The 17975-nt window shown below is 37.0% G+C and overlaps 1 protein-coding gene across 1 annotated transcript in view; it reads right to left on the bottom strand.

Annotated features, from left to right (window-relative positions):
* LYST (lysosomal trafficking regulator) overlaps positions 1–17975 on the bottom strand; it is a 213551-nt gene that overhangs the window by 172622 nt on the left and 22954 nt on the right. Inside the window, exons 2-3 of the mRNA XM_054448938.2 lie at positions 7871–7960; positions 4521–4719 (exon numbers count right to left, since the gene is read on the bottom strand). Coding sequence (XP_054304913.1) covers positions 4521–4712 — 192 coding nt within the window. The 5' untranslated portion in view covers positions 4713–4719; positions 7871–7960. The remainder of the gene's footprint in view (positions 1–4520; positions 4720–7870; positions 7961–17975) is intronic.

Genomic DNA, 17975 nt, shown 5'->3' with positions numbered 1-17975 from the left:
CATGCATTGGAAAACTCAACATTGTTAAGTGTCAATTCTCTGTAAACTGATTTATAGATTCAATGCCATCTCAACTGAAATCCTAGTGTGCATTTTGTAGAAATAACAAGTTGATTCTAAAATTTATATGAAAATATGAAGGATCTAGAATGGCCAAACTTTCTTTAAAAACAAGAACAAAATTAGACAACTTACAAAATCTAATTTCCAAACTTATTTTTATAAAAGCTACAGTAATCTAGACAGGGTACTGACAAAAGACTACATGAAAGATCAGTGGAACATAATGCAGTCTAGAAAGACCCATAAATACAGACAAAGAAAAAGTGCTCAACATCATTAATTGCCAGAAAAATGCAAATTAAACCTACAATGAGATACTACTTCATATTCACTTAGAATGACTAACACTAAAAAGACTGGCAATATCAAATATTAGAGAGGATACAGGACTGGAATTCTCATACACTGCTGTTAAGAATGAAACATGGTACAACTACTTTGCAAAACAGTTGGGCAGTTTCTTACAAAATTAAACAAACATTACCCTTTGCCCACAAATTGTATGCCTACATATTCACCCAGGAGAAATGAAAACATATCCAAGGACTTTTATAGGAATGTTCAAAGCAGCTTTATTCATTATAGCCAAATGCATACAGCTCAAAAGATTAAACAGCAGGTGAATGGTTAAATAAATTACAGTATACCCTTACAACGAAATACTAATCAGAAATTAAAAAGTAGTGAACTACTGAATTATGCAACAACATGGATGAATTTCAGAGACATGAGAGTACATACTACATGATTCCAAAGCTACATTTAGATGCTAAAAGTCACAACAGTGGTGGTCTTGCAGTGAGTGAAGGGGAGGGACTGACTGAAAAAAAGGCATGACAAAACTTTCTAAGATAGCGGGAATATTCTAAACAATGATCTGAGTGGTGATGACACAGGTGTAAATATTTGGATTTTGTTTTGTTTTTTAAGACAGGGTTTCAATTCACTCTGTCACCCACGCCAGAGTGCAGTGGCACGACCATGGCTCACTGCAGCCTTGATCCCCCCAGGTTCAAGCAATCCTCTCACCTCAGCCTCCTGAGTAGCTGGGACTATAGGCACACACCACCACACCTGGCTAATTTTTGTATTTTTTTGTAGAGATGGGGTTTGCCATGTTGCCCAGGCTGGTCTCGAACTCCAGGCCTCAAGTAATCCACCTACCTCGGCCTCCCAAAGGATTGGGACTATTGATGTGAGGTGTATTTGTCACTATTTATCTAACTATATACACATTATCTGTGCATTTACTGTATACAAATTATACCTCAATAAAAAGTCTATTTAGTTCTTTATATTAAATGTCTATTAATAAGCTGGGCACAGTGGCTCACACCTGTAATCCTAGGACTTTGGGAGGCCACGGCGGGCAGATCACTTGGGGCCAGGAGTTTGAGACCAGCCTGGCCAACATGCCAAAACCCTGTTTCTACTAAAAATATTTTAAAAAATTAGCCCGGGCGTGGTGGCGCATGTCTGTAATCACAGCTACTTAGGTGGCTGAGACATGACAACCTCTAGAATCCTGGAGGCTGAGGTTACAGTGAGCCATGATTGTGCCACTGCACTCCAGCCTGGGTGAAAAAGTGAGACTCTGTCTCAAAAATAAATAAATAAATATTAATAAAGCAAAAGGACTACAGTTGGTGGGAAAGGGCTTAAATCACCCCAGAGTACTCAAGAAGTACTCCTATTCATGAGAAGCACAGATAGAAAAACTAAATTTCCTCCTAAAACATACAACTATGTGTCTAGTGTTATGATTTCATCTTAAATGATAAAATCTCATTCAATTAATTCCCCTTAAAAACTCAAAAATTCATTCTCCATTTCCTAATTGAAAGAACTAAATGTTGATAAAGGCCTATGTTTTAAATGGCTATTTATTTTCACTCCAAACGCACATCTACTGTTCCTACTATTATTGCTACAGATATTCCAAAAAGTGACTAGGTGGAAAGAAGGGATTAAAAAATACCACCACAGGAAAAAAATATTTAACTTATGACCCAAATAATTTTAGTCATTTAATACCTTAAAATATATCTTATGACTTACAAGAGAAAGTATTCTCTTTACCATATACGCAAAGAAAATACCGTATTTGGAATCCAATAGACTTGGATCCAGAATACATAAAGAACTGCTACAACTGATGATAAATAACCCGACCTTAAAAATGGCACAAAACTTTTAAACAGACGTTCATAAAAGAAGATATACAAATGGCCAATAAGCAAATGAAAAAATGCTCAACATCATTAGTTGTTAGAGGAATGTGAACTAAAACTACAATAAGATACTACTTCATATTCTTTTAGAATGGCTAACACTACAGACTAGCAAAATATTCCCAAAAGAAAAATTATTGCTGCTGTTATGACATGAATTATTTCAGTCATTTAGTAATACATTAAAAGACATTTCATGACATAAAAGAGAAAGCATAAAATGTGGAGAGATAGAAAGTAGATTAGTGTTTGCTTAGGGGTAGGGGAATGGAAGGGATAGGGGAACGATAGCTAAAGGGTATGGAGTTTCTTTTGGAGGTGATGAAAATATTCCAAAATTAACTGTGGTGACAGATGCACTTATTTTATGTGTACAGATGCACCTACTGAATTGTACACATAAAATGGGTGAATTTTAAGATATGTGAATTATCTCAATAATGTTATTTTTAATAATGTGTTATTAAGATTTTGATTGGGATTAAATTGGGATCTACAGATTTGGAGAAAACATGTATGTTTACAATATTGATTTTTTCAATACATGAACATTATATAATGCTCCAATTATTTGGGTCTTCTTTAGTTTCTCTCAATAATGTTTTATAGAATTCCATGCAGAAGTACTGTACATATTTTATTAGAGTCATTCCTCGACATTTACTATTACTGATGCTATTTATATGGTATATTTTTAAAAAGACAAAGCATTGAATTTTTTTATTGTGGGGAAGAAGAAGAACAGAGCATGGTGTACATATTAAATAATCAAAATTTCAAAATAAATCACTACACATGGTCTAACATGATTTTTTCTGATTTTAAATTTTATTTACAGAAAAGTCATACAAATATATAAAAATAAAATTATATTTAATCACTCATTTAACAAATCACACTCATGAAAAAGAATAAAAATACATAAACTTGGCTGGGTGCAGTGGCTCACACCTGTAATCCCAGCCTTTGGGAGGCCAACGGGGGTAGACTGCTTGAGGTCAGGAGTTTAAGACCAGCTGGCCAACACGGTGAAACCCCATCTCTACTGAGAATACAAAAATTCGCTGGGTGTGGTGGTGCACACTTGTAGTCCCAGCTACTTAGGTGGCTGAGACACGAGAATCACTTGAACCCGGAGGTGGAGGTTGCAGTGAGCCGAGATCGCACCACTGCACTCCAGCCTGGGCGACAGAGCGAGACTCTGTGTCTCTAAAAAAAAACCATAAACCTACAAATGTCCTGAAAAATTCCATGACAAGTAAATGCTTCCTAATTTGTATTTGCTATGTTCCTTAGCTTACAGTGAAAACAGAGGTACTGTTTTAGTCTCCATATTTCCTCAATATATGTACTTATTAGTAAAATGCTTTCATAGCAAAGAAATTTTATTTAATGATGGCCAATTTTACATCTAAAGCTGGTAACATTCAAAGTGTTAAAAAAAATCCATCATATTGGTGTTACAAACACTTTATTATTTTTTCAACTAACTATATTAATTAGTTCCCTGAAAGCAGATTGTAGAGTTTTACATTCACAAAATAATTATTCATTTTCTACTAAAATGAAATAAAGATATAAATCACATTTGGCCTTAAAATTAATTTATGTGAGTACTTAATGTTTCTGGATCTGTTTTCTCATCTGTAAAAGTAGGTTAGATTAAAACATCTAGTCTCAACTAGTTTTAAAACTGTTAATTTTATAATAAGAAAACAGCAAAACCATATGGTCATACCATACTTTAAGCCAAAAACGTTTGAAAAATTAGATGTATACAAGCTAAAGGACTCAGTAATTATTAGTTCACATAAAAAGACTCTGCTTTCACTCCAGAACTAGCAGCCTCCAAAAATTTTTCAAAAACATACTTGATATTTATTGAAAATGAAAATTCATCATGTTTCTGACATAAGATACAGGGATATAAGATTATGTCATATTTCTACTAAGAACCATAGTTATCTCACTGATATTATGATAAAAAGCATAGTATATATGAAACCATTTAGTTCTTAGGCAATTCATAATTCTAAGATATTTCAGATGTTTTGAAAGTATTCAAATAATATGGTTATAAATAGGTCCACTTTTTTTTTAGTGGAATAACATGAAAGACTGGACTTTATCTCAAGGAGGCTTCAGAAACTATGTAACCCAAAACCATATAGCTATGGTTAACTATCATATATTGATGAAAATAAGTATTTGATATAAAAATGTTACCTGATCAATTATAGAATTTAGCTTGGTAAGTAACAGAAATCCTCGGCCATGGACAAGGTACTGTCCAAGGGTTGCCATGTGCGTCTCCTCCTCTTCTTCCTCCCTGGCCTCCACCCTCTGGACCACTGCATTGCAAAGCCGGTTGACGTCGGTCAGAAATTCACGTGCCAATGAGTTACTGTCGGTGCTCATGACCGAGCTATAAAATAAGTATTACAAAAAAAAAAGATTAGGAAAACAAATACAAATTTACTTTTAAAACTATGTGTTTTCGTTGTTTGTTTCTAACTGAAGATTGGCTTAAAATTACTAGGAATTGGTACTTAACCCTATAATATTTTCAGGCATAGTTCTGACCTAGTCAGTTGCTTCTTAAATAATTCCTTCCATGGCAGAAATGAGTCCCAGGTTTGAAATATCTGAGCATAGCTGAGAATGGGTAAGTAACAGCACCTGGACGGAAGACATTTTCTCTTTTTAAGAGAGAAGACTTTCTTTCTTAAATACAATAAAAATAAACCCATTACTTATAAATGTTCTTGCTTTACATATTTTATAATAAATTGGTATTTTAAAAATATAACTCATTTTTCACTTGATAGAGCCCACAATCACTGACCCATCCTCTTCAAACACCAAAGTTCAGTTAATAAAAAGGATTTCCAATCAGGTGAATAAAAACTGAATAATTCTAACAGCTAAAGTTATGCCACTTCACTTCTTATGACATATTTAAATCAAATAAAGGGTAATGTGACATTTTAAGATTAAGGGAAATAAGGTACAGCAAACAGAATGGGGGAACATAAATACAGAGAAAAATGTACAAATTTCCAGAAGGGAAAAACCATGAACAACAAAATCCCCAAGGAGTTTCAAAATAGTTTCATCTCTGGGCTAAAAGTAATTTTGAGGTATCCAGTAACCTTTAAATGATGTTTAACGTAGAGATGTTAAGTTAAATAAGACATGTATTGCCTCACCTCCCTTCACCCGCTTCAGGGGGAAGCCCTCCCCACAGTCCCTGCTGAGAGGGCAGCGCACATATGACTATGCCTCTTGCCAAGAGACACAGTCAGGCTCTGGGCCCCAGTTTAGCTACAATCCATGCTCATCACAAGATGTGACTTGTATAGTGTGGGTTGCAAAGAGGAACTGGACTAATCAGGTTTTCTTTCTCTCTTGGGAATTTAAACTAAAGGGATATAGTTGATGTGCTGAAAGGTCACACAGAGATGGGGCTGTGGTAGTCATTCTGAGGTAGCTGAGGGTCAGAAGAAGCCAACTAGGTAAAAATGAACCAACGGGATACAAAGAGAAGTAGATAAACATGAAAGGGAAATACCAGAGAAATTCCTAATACTACCTTAGTTCCTGTTCATTCTGGGACCTCATAGTTTAATTCTTTGATTCCCATCAGAATTCTATGTATTACATTAACTCTCTTTTAGCATAACAAACATCAATATTTTTAATATTTTTGAATATTAGAAAGGCAGAAAAATATAAAGTACATCTCTCATTCTAAAATGCGGCAATAACCTCTATTATATATTAATATTGGTTCTTTATATGCTTTCAGAAAGTAAAATTATTCAATAAATCCAATAACCTAATTTATATTCAGTTCATATTTATCCAACTTTATTTCATTGAATCTGTTAATAATTTTAGGATACATAATTACTTAGTACACCACTAAAAAATAATTAAACTATGACACAATGCTTCTTATCACATAAAATTTCCCCACAATATCACCTTCTGGGCCATCAAGACCATTCATGACACAGCACTTAAGAGTACTGCACTATTGTTTCTGGGATTTTCCTTCAAAGCTACTAATGTCATTCTATAAATTTATATGCTGGTGCTTTCTTGATCTTACCAGATGGTATCAGCAGAAAGTTTCAGAAAACAACCAGGAAAACATTTAAAACTCAACAGGTATAGTACCAGCAATGCACAGACATCTGCTGAAGCACCGACAATGCGAAAGTCTATGATCAAGTGCACTCATGTGCAGGCCAGGTCAACTACTTCACAAGTGCTTATAAGACACCATCCATTGCAAGATACACTGCAACTTTAGAAACATTAAAAATGTGAAAAACTGAAAAATTATGGGAATAACTAAGTCTATCTTCTAGAAATTAAGATAATGGAAATCAATATAAATTTTTAGATATAAAAGTTAATGCCATATCAGTAAAAGGCATTATAATCTCAACAGAAATGTATGTTTTTTCCTGATTTAAAAATGTACCTAAAATATATACATGTTTATATGAATAGGTTAGTGTATATACATGATCTATTACTTGCTTTTATTTCATTTAGATACATTGAAAAACATTTCACATGAGCTCTCACTCTTTAATAGCTGTATGGCATACTGCTACAGGTAAATATTACATATATTACATTATATTACAGTTTACTATGTAGCCAATCTCTTATTTTTAATAGATTGTTTCTAGCTTTTTATTATCATAAACAAAGCTACAATTAACACCCTTATACTACTTGCACCTTTATCTTATTATTGCCTTGAAGTAGAAATTGCTGTTATTTCATAAGGTAGGTTTTACATATTTCTTGTTAGGTTTACTCCAAGGCGCTTTATATTTTTGCCATTATTATGAATGGGATTTTGTTTTCCATTATATATTCTAGGATTTAAAACTGGTATATAGTAGGCACATAGGAAGTGGATTTCTTTTGATATAATAATCATATATCTAAACTTCTGAGCTTTTTTACTATTTTGTTTTGAATTTCCCAGATATAATACTCTATAATCTACAAATAACAAAAATTCTGAATTATCTTATCTAATATTCATACAATTTCCATTATTCTATCTAATTGTATTAGTTTTCACTAACAGAACAACATCAGTTGTGGTGATGGGGACACTTTTGCTTTGTACATTAGGAAGTATTCACCTCTTCCTAACAGAAATATTGAATTTAATTGAATGACTTTCAGTCATTTTTAATGTCAACTGAAGAGATGATTGCACGGTGTTTTCTTTAAATTTTTTCTAATATTTAAAGTACCCCGAAACAAAGAATATATAACATGAGGTTATAGCCAACAACCCGATATAAATAGTATACTGTATATATCCTTTTGTAACTTTGCTTTTTCCTCTTAATGTTATGTTCATTCCATTAAACCATCATGCAATATACCATTGTATGAATAAACCACAAACTATACATCCATCTCTACTAAGAAAAGTTTAGCTGTTTTAACTTTGGGGTTTAACGAATGTCAAATAATTATGTAGTTTCAAGCCTTCAAAATCATGTTGATGGTTAATATTTATTACATTATATACTTACCAGTCTTTCACCACTGCTGTAACATTTAGAGTCTATATCATTTGGGCTCATAAACTAGATGAAACAAATATTCTTAGAACAAAGCTTCACCTACAAAAAAAAGACAAACATATTAATCACAATAGTAAACCACAAATAATTTTAACAAACTTGTGACATAATCAGTGGCCAGTCTTCATACATGATGTATGAAACCACCAATGAAATTTTTAAATCTTAGGAGCACACTAAAAAAATGCCTACTTCAAGAATTCCTCTTGAGAGGGAATCTTGGAACACAGTGATCTGAAAAAGCAACTCAATAATAGCTCTCTACATTTACTCTTCCAGTTCTTAACTTAAAACCTCCAGGTAAATCACAAGTTAACTGCAAAGGAGAATTAGACCAGTCTTCTTAACACTAGAATCTAGGAGGCAGTGGAATATCTAAATACTATCAAGACAAAAAGGTTTTCAACTCAAAGTTCCTAGGTACAGCCATTACTTTCCTGTTAGGATGAAAGGTATTTGAGGATACATAAGAACTTGGACAATAGTGAAACCAAACATCAATATATTAATCATCATCAAATTTCATATCTTTATTGAAGTTTTTAAATGAATTAATCTTTTGTGTAGAATATAACGAAGGTTATTTCTAGAAGACTAAAGGATAAATTTCTATTTCTGGGATAGCAACAGGATATTTCTCTTTAGTTACCTGCTCTCCCCTTCTCTACAGTGCTTACCAGGAAGACGCATGAAGAATGTTTCCTTATCATAGTTACGCGGCAAACATGAAGATATTTTGAATTACAAGTTTTAAAATCAGATTGATTTTTTAAATTATTTTTATTTAAAAAAAAATGAGATGGGGTCTCACTGTGTTGCCCAGGCTAGTCTTGGACTCCTGAGCTCAAGTGATCTGCCCACCTCGGCCTCCCAAAGTACTGGGATTACAGGCGTGAGCCGCTGTACCTGGCTCAGGAGTGATCTTTAATTACTTCAAAATGCTCAAATCTGGAAAACTGTCTTAAGTTTCTTTCAGCTTGCCAACCAGTTCTTGTACCACACATTATTCTAGGCACTTGAAGATAAACCAGGCAGAAAACAGCTGTGTTAGACAATGCAGGGCTTTGTGTGAATTAGGAAAAAACATCCCTTCCTGATGGGTGCAGCTCCACAGCAGGGCACACAGCTATCAAAGCACAGGGTATATTTCAGTCTCACCCCCTCATTCCTCTGGCAGAGCATCAGAAAGCAGTATATCAATGGCTCAACCAAGTGGAACAGCCCTGGAATAGTCCTAACACACCTTCCATACCTGTTCCTGCTGCCTCCTGAGCTAATCAATATCATGCAAATTTTTTTTTTTTTTTTTTTTTTGAGAGGCGTTTCACTCTTTCGCCCAGGCTTGAGTGCAGTGGCATGATCTCGGGTCACTGCAACCTCCACCGCCTGGGTTCAAGTGATTTTCCTGCCTCAGCCTCCCGAGTAGCTGGGATTACAGGCGCCCACCATTATGCCCAGCTAATTTTTGTATTTTTAATAGATGGGGGGGGTTTCGCCACATTGGCCAGGCTGGTCTCGAACTCCTGACTTCAGGTGATCCACCCGCCTCAGCCTCCCAAAGTGCTAGGATTACAAATGTGAGCCACCGTGCCCAGCCCATGCAGATATTTTTAACTTTAAAATTATGGAAGGGGAAAAAATAAAATAAAATTATGGAAGGGAAATTCTGGGTCAAACTGTGAGCCTAAAGATGGTATTATAGTAGTTGCTCTGACTACTACCGCCCTCCAGCTTGGACCACCACAAGGTAGAGCCATCTATCTTGCAATGCTAAGATGATTCCAGCTAACTCAGCGTGGCCATAAGAAGTGAAAGCTGGCAGCTGGTCAGCTAGATCTGTCTGTTTCTCTTATCGAGGGACATTTTCTAGGCCAAGCTGAGGGATTTCTCTAATGCTCTTAAACTGGCATGGCTTCTTTATCTCTGTATTTTACAAAGCCTCACTTGAATATCTATGCAGTTTCATTTTATCCAAGATCATAATTCTAACCACCAGCACAGTCACATGTGTCCTCCCTGAGTCTGCCAGCACTCTTTATACACACCTGTATTCTAATTTTTATCATCCTGTATCATTCTAGGTGTCCAGAACGTCTGGAAGTATAGATACATCTTTAATAATGATGCCCTTAGCCCATTATATATTTGCCTCTGTTTCCAAACTACATAGACACACCCTGTAGTTACTTATCTATGACTGTTTTACCCTCTAGGTCACAAGTTACTTAAGGCCAGGGACCCTGTCTTATTACTTTTTGCCTTTTATAGCTATAATGCCCAATTTTAAATCTAACTTTATTACTATAATTTCAATTTCTAATACAACAATTGTTATAATGTCATAACAAAGAAAACTTGCCCCAATGATAGTCTTAGAATTTTTATATCCTTAGCATTTACCATAAATGAAAAACATAGTAACAAATGCCTATAATCATATAAATGACCGTCTCAGAAAAATAATGTTTCACTTTTTCTCATGTAGCGACTGGTAAAATGTAAAATATGAACAAGCAAAAACAAAACATACATACACAAACACTGATTTAATGTATTAGCTACATCTCATTTTATGTCATCAGAAATTTCATCAATATGTCATTTAATTCAACAAATGTTATTGAACATTTACTGTATGTAAGCTATAATTTATGCACTGAGTTTAGAGCAGAATCAAAATCCTTACCATCATATATTATAGTGAGGTAGAGACAGATGAAAAGCAAACATACACTATAATGTCAGGTCATGTTAATTCGATGAAAAAGTAAAACAAAGTAAGGGTATAGAGTGATAGGAATGCTGTTTCAGATAGGATGGACAAGGAAGGTCTGAAGCAGTAATATTTGAGCAAAAACTTGAATGGAATAAGTAAATGGACTGTGTGGGTATCTGGGAAATGTGTGTTCCAAGCCACTGAGATAAATGTATGCTGGATGCACTGGATATTGAGTGCAAGAGGAAAAGAGGTAAAAAATAATTGCAAAGAAAAAGTGAAAAAAGTCAACCCATTCTTCCTTCTCAGGAACTAAAGTAAGCATGGAAAGAGGAAATAGAAGTGTTCCCCTGAAACCATTTCTCCCCAAGAATGGAAGTCCCTCCCAATGCCCACCCAAAAAAGACTATAAGGTTTTTTAGCCTGTGTGAAGAACAGTACTGTTTACTGATAGGTAAGACTGACATAAGAACAGTTGGGAGGGAAAATAACATTCAGTTTTAGCTATGTTAGGTGTAACAGGTTTCTTAGAAATTAAGTAATCAAGTAGGCAGCTGAAGATCAAAACAGGCAGGGAAGCTGGAACTAGTGAATCAATTTGGGAATCATCAGGATATCATCAATAAATTTTTAAAGCCACGGGACTAGACAGATGAAATAACCCAGAGCAGTGCTGTTCACCAGAGCTTTCTGAGATGATGAGCCTGTTCTATAATTTCTGCCACACAATATAGCAGACAAAAGCCACATGTGGCTAGGGGCTACTATAATGAACAGTGGGGACCTAGAGAAGGAGTGTAAGGGAGAAGAGAAGAGGTTTTACGACTGAGCCCTGGGCTTAGCATGGCTGAGTCAAGGGAGAGGGTAAGTATCCAACACAGGAGACAGAGAAGGAACAGCAAGTGAGGCAGAAGAAAAATCAGGTGAGTGGTATCTCCCAGAAACCAGGTGAAGAAAGCCTGAAACACAAAAGAGTAACCAATGGTATCAAAAATTCCGAAAGAAAGCTGGGGGGTGAAGTGGCTCAAGCCTGTAATCAGAGCACTTTGGGAGGGTGAGGTAGGCTAATCACTTGAGGCCAGGAGTTCAAGACCAGCCTGGGCAATATGGCGAAATCCCATCTCTACTAAAAATATAAAAATTAGCCGGCATGGTGGTGCACACCTGTAATCCTAGCTACTTGGGAGGATGAGGTATGAGAACTGCTTGAACCTGAAAGGCAGAGGTTGCAGTGAGCTGAGATTGAGCCACCGCATACCAGCCTGGGTAAGAGTGAGACCCTGTTTCAAAAAAAAAAAGAGAATTCTGAGAAGTTAAGTAAGATGGAGACTGGGAATTGACCGCTGGATTTAGCAACATGGAAGTTACTGACAATCTTTTCAAAGAGTGGTCTTGGTGGGGTGGAAAAGAGTGGTGAGGAAATGAAGGCAAGCAATTTAGACAGCTCTTTTGAGAAGTTCTGCCACAAAGCATGCAAGGAAATGGGTGGTGGCTTGAGGGGGACATGAGATAAGTGAGGTTAAAAAAAAAGCTGATTAATATTATAGCTTGTTTCTAAGCTGAAACATAGTATGTTTCTCTGACACAGAAAGGAAAATAGATGAAAAACTAGAATGAGAAGAGATAATTCTAGGAACAATGAGTAGGCAAAACGAAGAGGGCCAACGTACAAGTGGAAGGAACAGTGGCAGTTCATCTAATTGAATAAGAAGAATGTCAGAGAATATGAGTATAGATGTAGGAAGATTAGTATATTTGGCAATAGGAGGACCAAGAAGTTTTTTCAGGAGCTTCTATTTTCTTGGTGCAATAAACAGCAAGATTGCCAGCTGAGAGTGAGAAGTGGGAAGGAGGTGTTAACCTGATGAGTGTAACAAGGTCAAAAAAACAGCAGCCCATAAGAGACTTCCTGCCAGGCTGCCAATGAGTAACTAAACCAAGATTGAGTTCCATTGTTCAATAACTATACCTATACTATAATCCAATTCTCCTTCATGTTCCCAAGTATAGAATGGTAGACTGTCAAATACTCTATGGGAACCTAGATATATGACAGCTGCAGCATTCTCCTAATCTGTAAATGTAGAATCTATAGGTAGAAACTGGGTTATCTGGAGTGAATTCTTAGAGAGCCCACATAGCCTTTATTGCTTATCTTTTCTTTAAGTATAATATTTGAAAATCTTTGAAAATCATCTCTAGAGTCTTTTGTGGAAGTAACATCAAGTTTACAAAAATCTATGGAATCTACATTCTTTTTAATTTTAGAACATTCCTTCTCCACAGGCTTCTACAAGTTTTCACATTTCACCATAATTACTCAAAGATTATTAGTTCAGCAATGACACTAACAAATGTTCTCAGAATCTGACCGTGAGATGTGAATTCATTTTAGAGCATCCAGAGTTCTGATACAATCTCCTCCCCAATCTTGGGCTTCAATTTTCTCCTCTTATTTTTCTCACTTCTACCCTTATTAGTCTGTGTGTAGATCATTCTCCATGTCAGAGAAGAGAAGAAAGCTAAGAAATTTCATTTGTTCTCTGTATCTGATTATTGGGTCCATTTGTTGGTAAGAATCTATTATTTATTTGTCATATTCATTCTCTCTCTCTCTCTCCCTACTGCCCCACCCCCCACCCCCGCACCCTTTCTTTCTTTTTGTAGAGACAGGGTCTCACCATGTTGTCCAGGCTGGTCTCGAACTCCTGGGCTCAAGTGAACCTCCCGCCTTGGCTTCCCAAAATGTTGGGATTACAGGCGTAAGCCACTGCACTTGGCCTCATTTTCGTTCTCTACATATAAAATGTAAAAGGTCAGCCCAACCTTTTTCAAAATCTTAGCTCATTATTCTACCAGGACTGTGTTCCTATTCTATAGGTTTTATATGTGTGTGTGTGTGTGTGTGTATGTATATAAATAAAAATAATAATTATTTTTTTTTGAGATAGAATCTCGCTCTGTCGCCCAGGCTGGAGTGCAGTGGCATGATCTCGGCTCACTGCAACTTCTGCCTCCCAGGTTGAAGTTGGCCAGGCTGATCTCAAACTCCTGACCTCAGGTGACCCACCCACCTCCACCCTCCCAAAGTGCTGGGATTATAGGCGTGATCTACTGCACCCATTTGGTTTCATAACCTTCTTTCTTTCTTGTGCACATTATTTAAAAATCAGTTCATGCCAGGCACGGTGGCTCATACATGTAATCTCAGCACTTTGGGAGGCCAAGGTGGGTGGATCACCTGAGATTAGGAGTTCGAGACCAGCCTGGCCAACACGGAGAACCCCCCCCATCTCTACTAAAAATACAAAAATCAGCCGTGTGTGGTGGCACACACCTATAGTTCCAGCAACTTGGGAGGCTAAGGCAGGAGAATCGCTTGAACCTGGGAGAGAAGGTTGCAGTGAACTGAGATTACGCCACTGCACACCAGCCTGGGCGACAGAGCGAGACTCTGTCTCAAAAAATGAAATAAAATGAAATAAAATAAAATAAAAAATAAATAAATAAAATAAATCCTCAGTTCATGTGGCCACTTTCCCTCTCCCTTTCCATCACATATTATTTCCAATTGTTTAGTAGAGATACTGCCTATTATCACCTTACAACCACTTTCCCTTCAAGAGACTATCTCTGGCAGCTTACCTACCTTTTCTTTGAATTTTAGGAACTCTGTACTCCACTTCTCTACATTCCGGCTTTGTTCCATATTCCTCTTCCTGCTTATTAGTCTGCCAGCTATCATTTACAAAACAACCACTTTGTATCAGACACTAAGAACATAAAGTAATTCCAGTCTCTGCCCTCAAGAAGATTACATTATGGTGGCAAAGGCAAATCAATATATAGGGTACTATGTACTGCTAAGGGGCACTTAACCCAATTTGAGTGGCCAGGGAAGCTTCATGAAGAATAAATTGAAGTTGTACAGGTAAAGGGAGAAAAGAAGGGAAGAAAAGCATTAGAGATGGAAACAGCAGCTCAAGTTAAGTCACTGAGGAAATTACAGTAAGTTTGGTATCACAACTACAAAATGAGAAACAGGAAAAGTGAGGATGGAGGGAGTGGCTGGCAAAGACCAGATGGTGAAAGGCTTTGTACACTATGCTAAGAACCTTGGGCTTTAATCTATTGGCTAGTGAGTCTTATCAGAATCACCTATAGAGTTTGTCTAGGCCCCATCATCGGAGAACCTAATCTGCTAAACCCACAGCAAGACCTAAACATCGGTATTTTTAAAAAGCTTCATAGGTGATTCTAATGAACAGTCAGGGCTGAGACTCACTGCTACAGGTGACAGGAAGCCCATGAATTATTCTGAACATGTGAGTGGCGTGGTCAATCTTGAACACATAGGTCATTCTAGTGGCAATGTGGAAGACACATTTTATGGAGAAAACTCTAGCTGCATGAAAACCAATTTGGAGACTGGCGTAATACTCCAAGCAAATGGTAAGGAGTTTTTTTTCTAAAGCAACAGTAGAAGAATATAATTTTATTAAATATCCAAGAGTTAAAATGAGCACAATTTTGGTGATTAATTGGATGGAGAAGTGAGTGGTAAGGGAGGGATCAGGACAACTCTCTGAATACTGGCTTGGTTAACTGGATAAATGGTACTGCCACCTGCGAAGAACACACAAGAAGAACTGAGGCATGTGTGCAGAGTCTGCTGTCAGGGCAAAACCACTCCACACCAGGTGAGCTGAGTCCTCTGTCTATTAGGCCAGTGACCAACTTCTTTACAGTGACTACTGAGACTAAATTCACCATGCCTTTCATTCCAATTTCAGCAATGCTCAAAACGTATAGCTTCTCAACAACTATCCTTAACTCCATCTCATGGTTTCCAATACCAGACTGAATAAGGAAATAGCAAGTAGAGACTCTCCTGAGAAGGCAGGATTAGAAAAGAAAAACAGAAAATAGAGAGGAGCTGGAGAAAGAGGCATAGGTCAAGGAAGTTTTTTTTTCAAGTATTTGTTTTTTTTAAAGAATTGGAAGTATTTTTAGGCTATAAGAAATAAGAGGTGGTACGGCGTGGCCAGCCATCTCCTATCAGCTCTGATTGTGTGTACTTCTTCCCAGCATCACTGGCACCATGTTGGTAGCTTAAAATCATCATGGTGAGAGTATTTACATCATGGAAATAGGCAAGTGCTACACATTAGGGTCTTTTTTTGTTTCTTTCTCCAGGAGAGCCACTTTACTAGCATACCACTGCAGCCAGCACAAGGGAAGATACTGAAGACAGGGGCAAGAGAACGAATGAATGAAGGACAAAATTCATAAAGAAAATAAGTGTGGATTGGATCAAGGGCATAGGTGAAGAGGTTAAGCTGGGGCGGGGAAGCAGGAGGGGACACATCATCCTCTGAGGCTGAGGGAAAGGAGGTAAGGAGAGTTGCAGATATAGAAAACAGGTGGAAGGCCAGAAACTAAGGGAGCTCAAGAATGACTGCCTCAATTTTTTCATTCAAGTAATAGGCAAAGTTGTCTGCTTAAAGAAGAGAGTCTAGAGATTGGGGGCTAAAGGCTAAGTAATTTAGAATAATTATTGGAAGAATAGTCAAATGGGGGAAAGTAGTGATGACAGACAAAAGAATTTACTGGTTGGCTACTAGCTTAGCAGAGGTGGAAAACCATGAATTTCTGGTGGTATGGATTTTTTCAGATATTTCAGATTCACCAGCAGGATTCAGCTGCTTGGGTCTAATAGTAGACAATGCAGACTGTTATCACTGATCTGGAAATGGGAGTTTTGGTGGGTGGAGGCAGCAGAAGCATAAGTGAAAGGGACCCAAGGGTATAGGTGGAAGAACAGTCCTTATGGCCAAAAATGAGACACAGACTAGGTAGGAAAAAGAAAAAGGCCAGGAAAATAAATGTTGATAGACAAGGAGAAAATCCAGGCAATCAAGGAAGTTGGATCTCCACCAGACTGAAGAGTACACAATGTGGGAATGAAGATGTTAGAATTTTTAGATTTCTGAAACAAGCAGTCCTAGATGACAACAACCACAGTGTGGCCCTGCAAGCAGATGTCTAAAGTAAAGTGAAAGTTAAGGTCCTTGCAGTTAAGTAACCATGAAGCTAGTATTTTTGGACAACAGATCATTGTAAGTTCTTAAAATGAAAGCCCTATAACGACAGAGATTTTGTCTGTTGTATTCACTGCTAAATCTCTAGCATCTAGAACAGAACACAGCTAACAGCAGGCATTCGATTCTACTCATTTGTTGAATGAATGGCATGGCCTCTCTCTCAGGATTTTCGTTAGGTTAACTTGTCTAATTAAGCCCCTCGTAGTCAAGTTAGGTCAAAGATAGACTCAAGAGTACTGGCTCCCTGGATTATTTCCTTTACCTTCTGGAAATGAAATGGTCACTAAAGTCAGTCAACGGTGGCTCTGCTTTCATTGAATGAGACTTCCTGCAGACATCTGGACAGTTAACTTTGATATCTTAGCTCTGTTCTGGTTTGTGATTAATTTCCACAATTTATCATCCACTTAAAAGATTACAGAATTAAGCTATCACCGTCAGTCTTGTGGATTTTCACATTTATCTTCTTGACATAGAGAACTACTACACCTGCCCCTCACACCAAGTCATGACCACATATATTCTTCACTTTTAGGGCAGCTCCTCATATAATGGCATTTTTAGATGCCTTGTCATGTCTGTGTTCTAGGCAATGCTACCAAGGACATTACATGTACCACTGAAAATAAAATCTCAAGCTCAACAACAGCGCAAGAAATGGTCCCTAGGTGGCTGAGTTTCCTTTTCAATAAATATCAAATAGCCAGTGGCCACAGTGATAAGAAGGGAAAGGGGTCCATTGTGCTACAGTTCCCTTTTTCACAAATTCATTAATTCCAATATTTATTTCTTAAGTAAATATTTTAATAGATATTTATTAATATGCTCCAGCTCATTCTATTTTCACTATTTATGAATCTGTTCTGAATAGTGGGATATACATACAGTAGGCATCATGACACTAGTGAAATAGGACCCAGAAGCCGCAGATCAGGAATCTAGCAATTACTAGCTAGTCACACAGAGAGAGCTGTGTGAAGTTTGGCTGCCTCTTCCATAAACTATCCCACAGAGTTGCTATGTGGAGCCTAAGAAATTATATAACCTCAGTAAACATTGCTGACAAATTTTATAGCTCTATGTAAATGCTCAGCTTATGACAGATAGTGTCAATAGCTGCACACCTTATGACAGACAGTGCCATCTGAAGGAAGAAAAAGATCACTGCAAGCTTTCCTCAGATCAGTGTGAGGAAAATGATGTTCTGTTTCATAACGCTGTTTCCAAGAATGCA

The sequence above is a fragment of the Pongo pygmaeus genome, chromosome 1 (assembly GCF_028885625.2).
Source record: "Pongo pygmaeus isolate AG05252 chromosome 1, NHGRI_mPonPyg2-v2.0_pri, whole genome shotgun sequence".
Taxonomy (NCBI): Eukaryota; Metazoa; Chordata; class Mammalia; order Primates; family Hominidae; genus Pongo; species Pongo pygmaeus.
The sequence above is the reverse complement of the archived record's forward strand: the minus strand, read 5'-3'. Positions and strand labels throughout refer to the sequence as shown.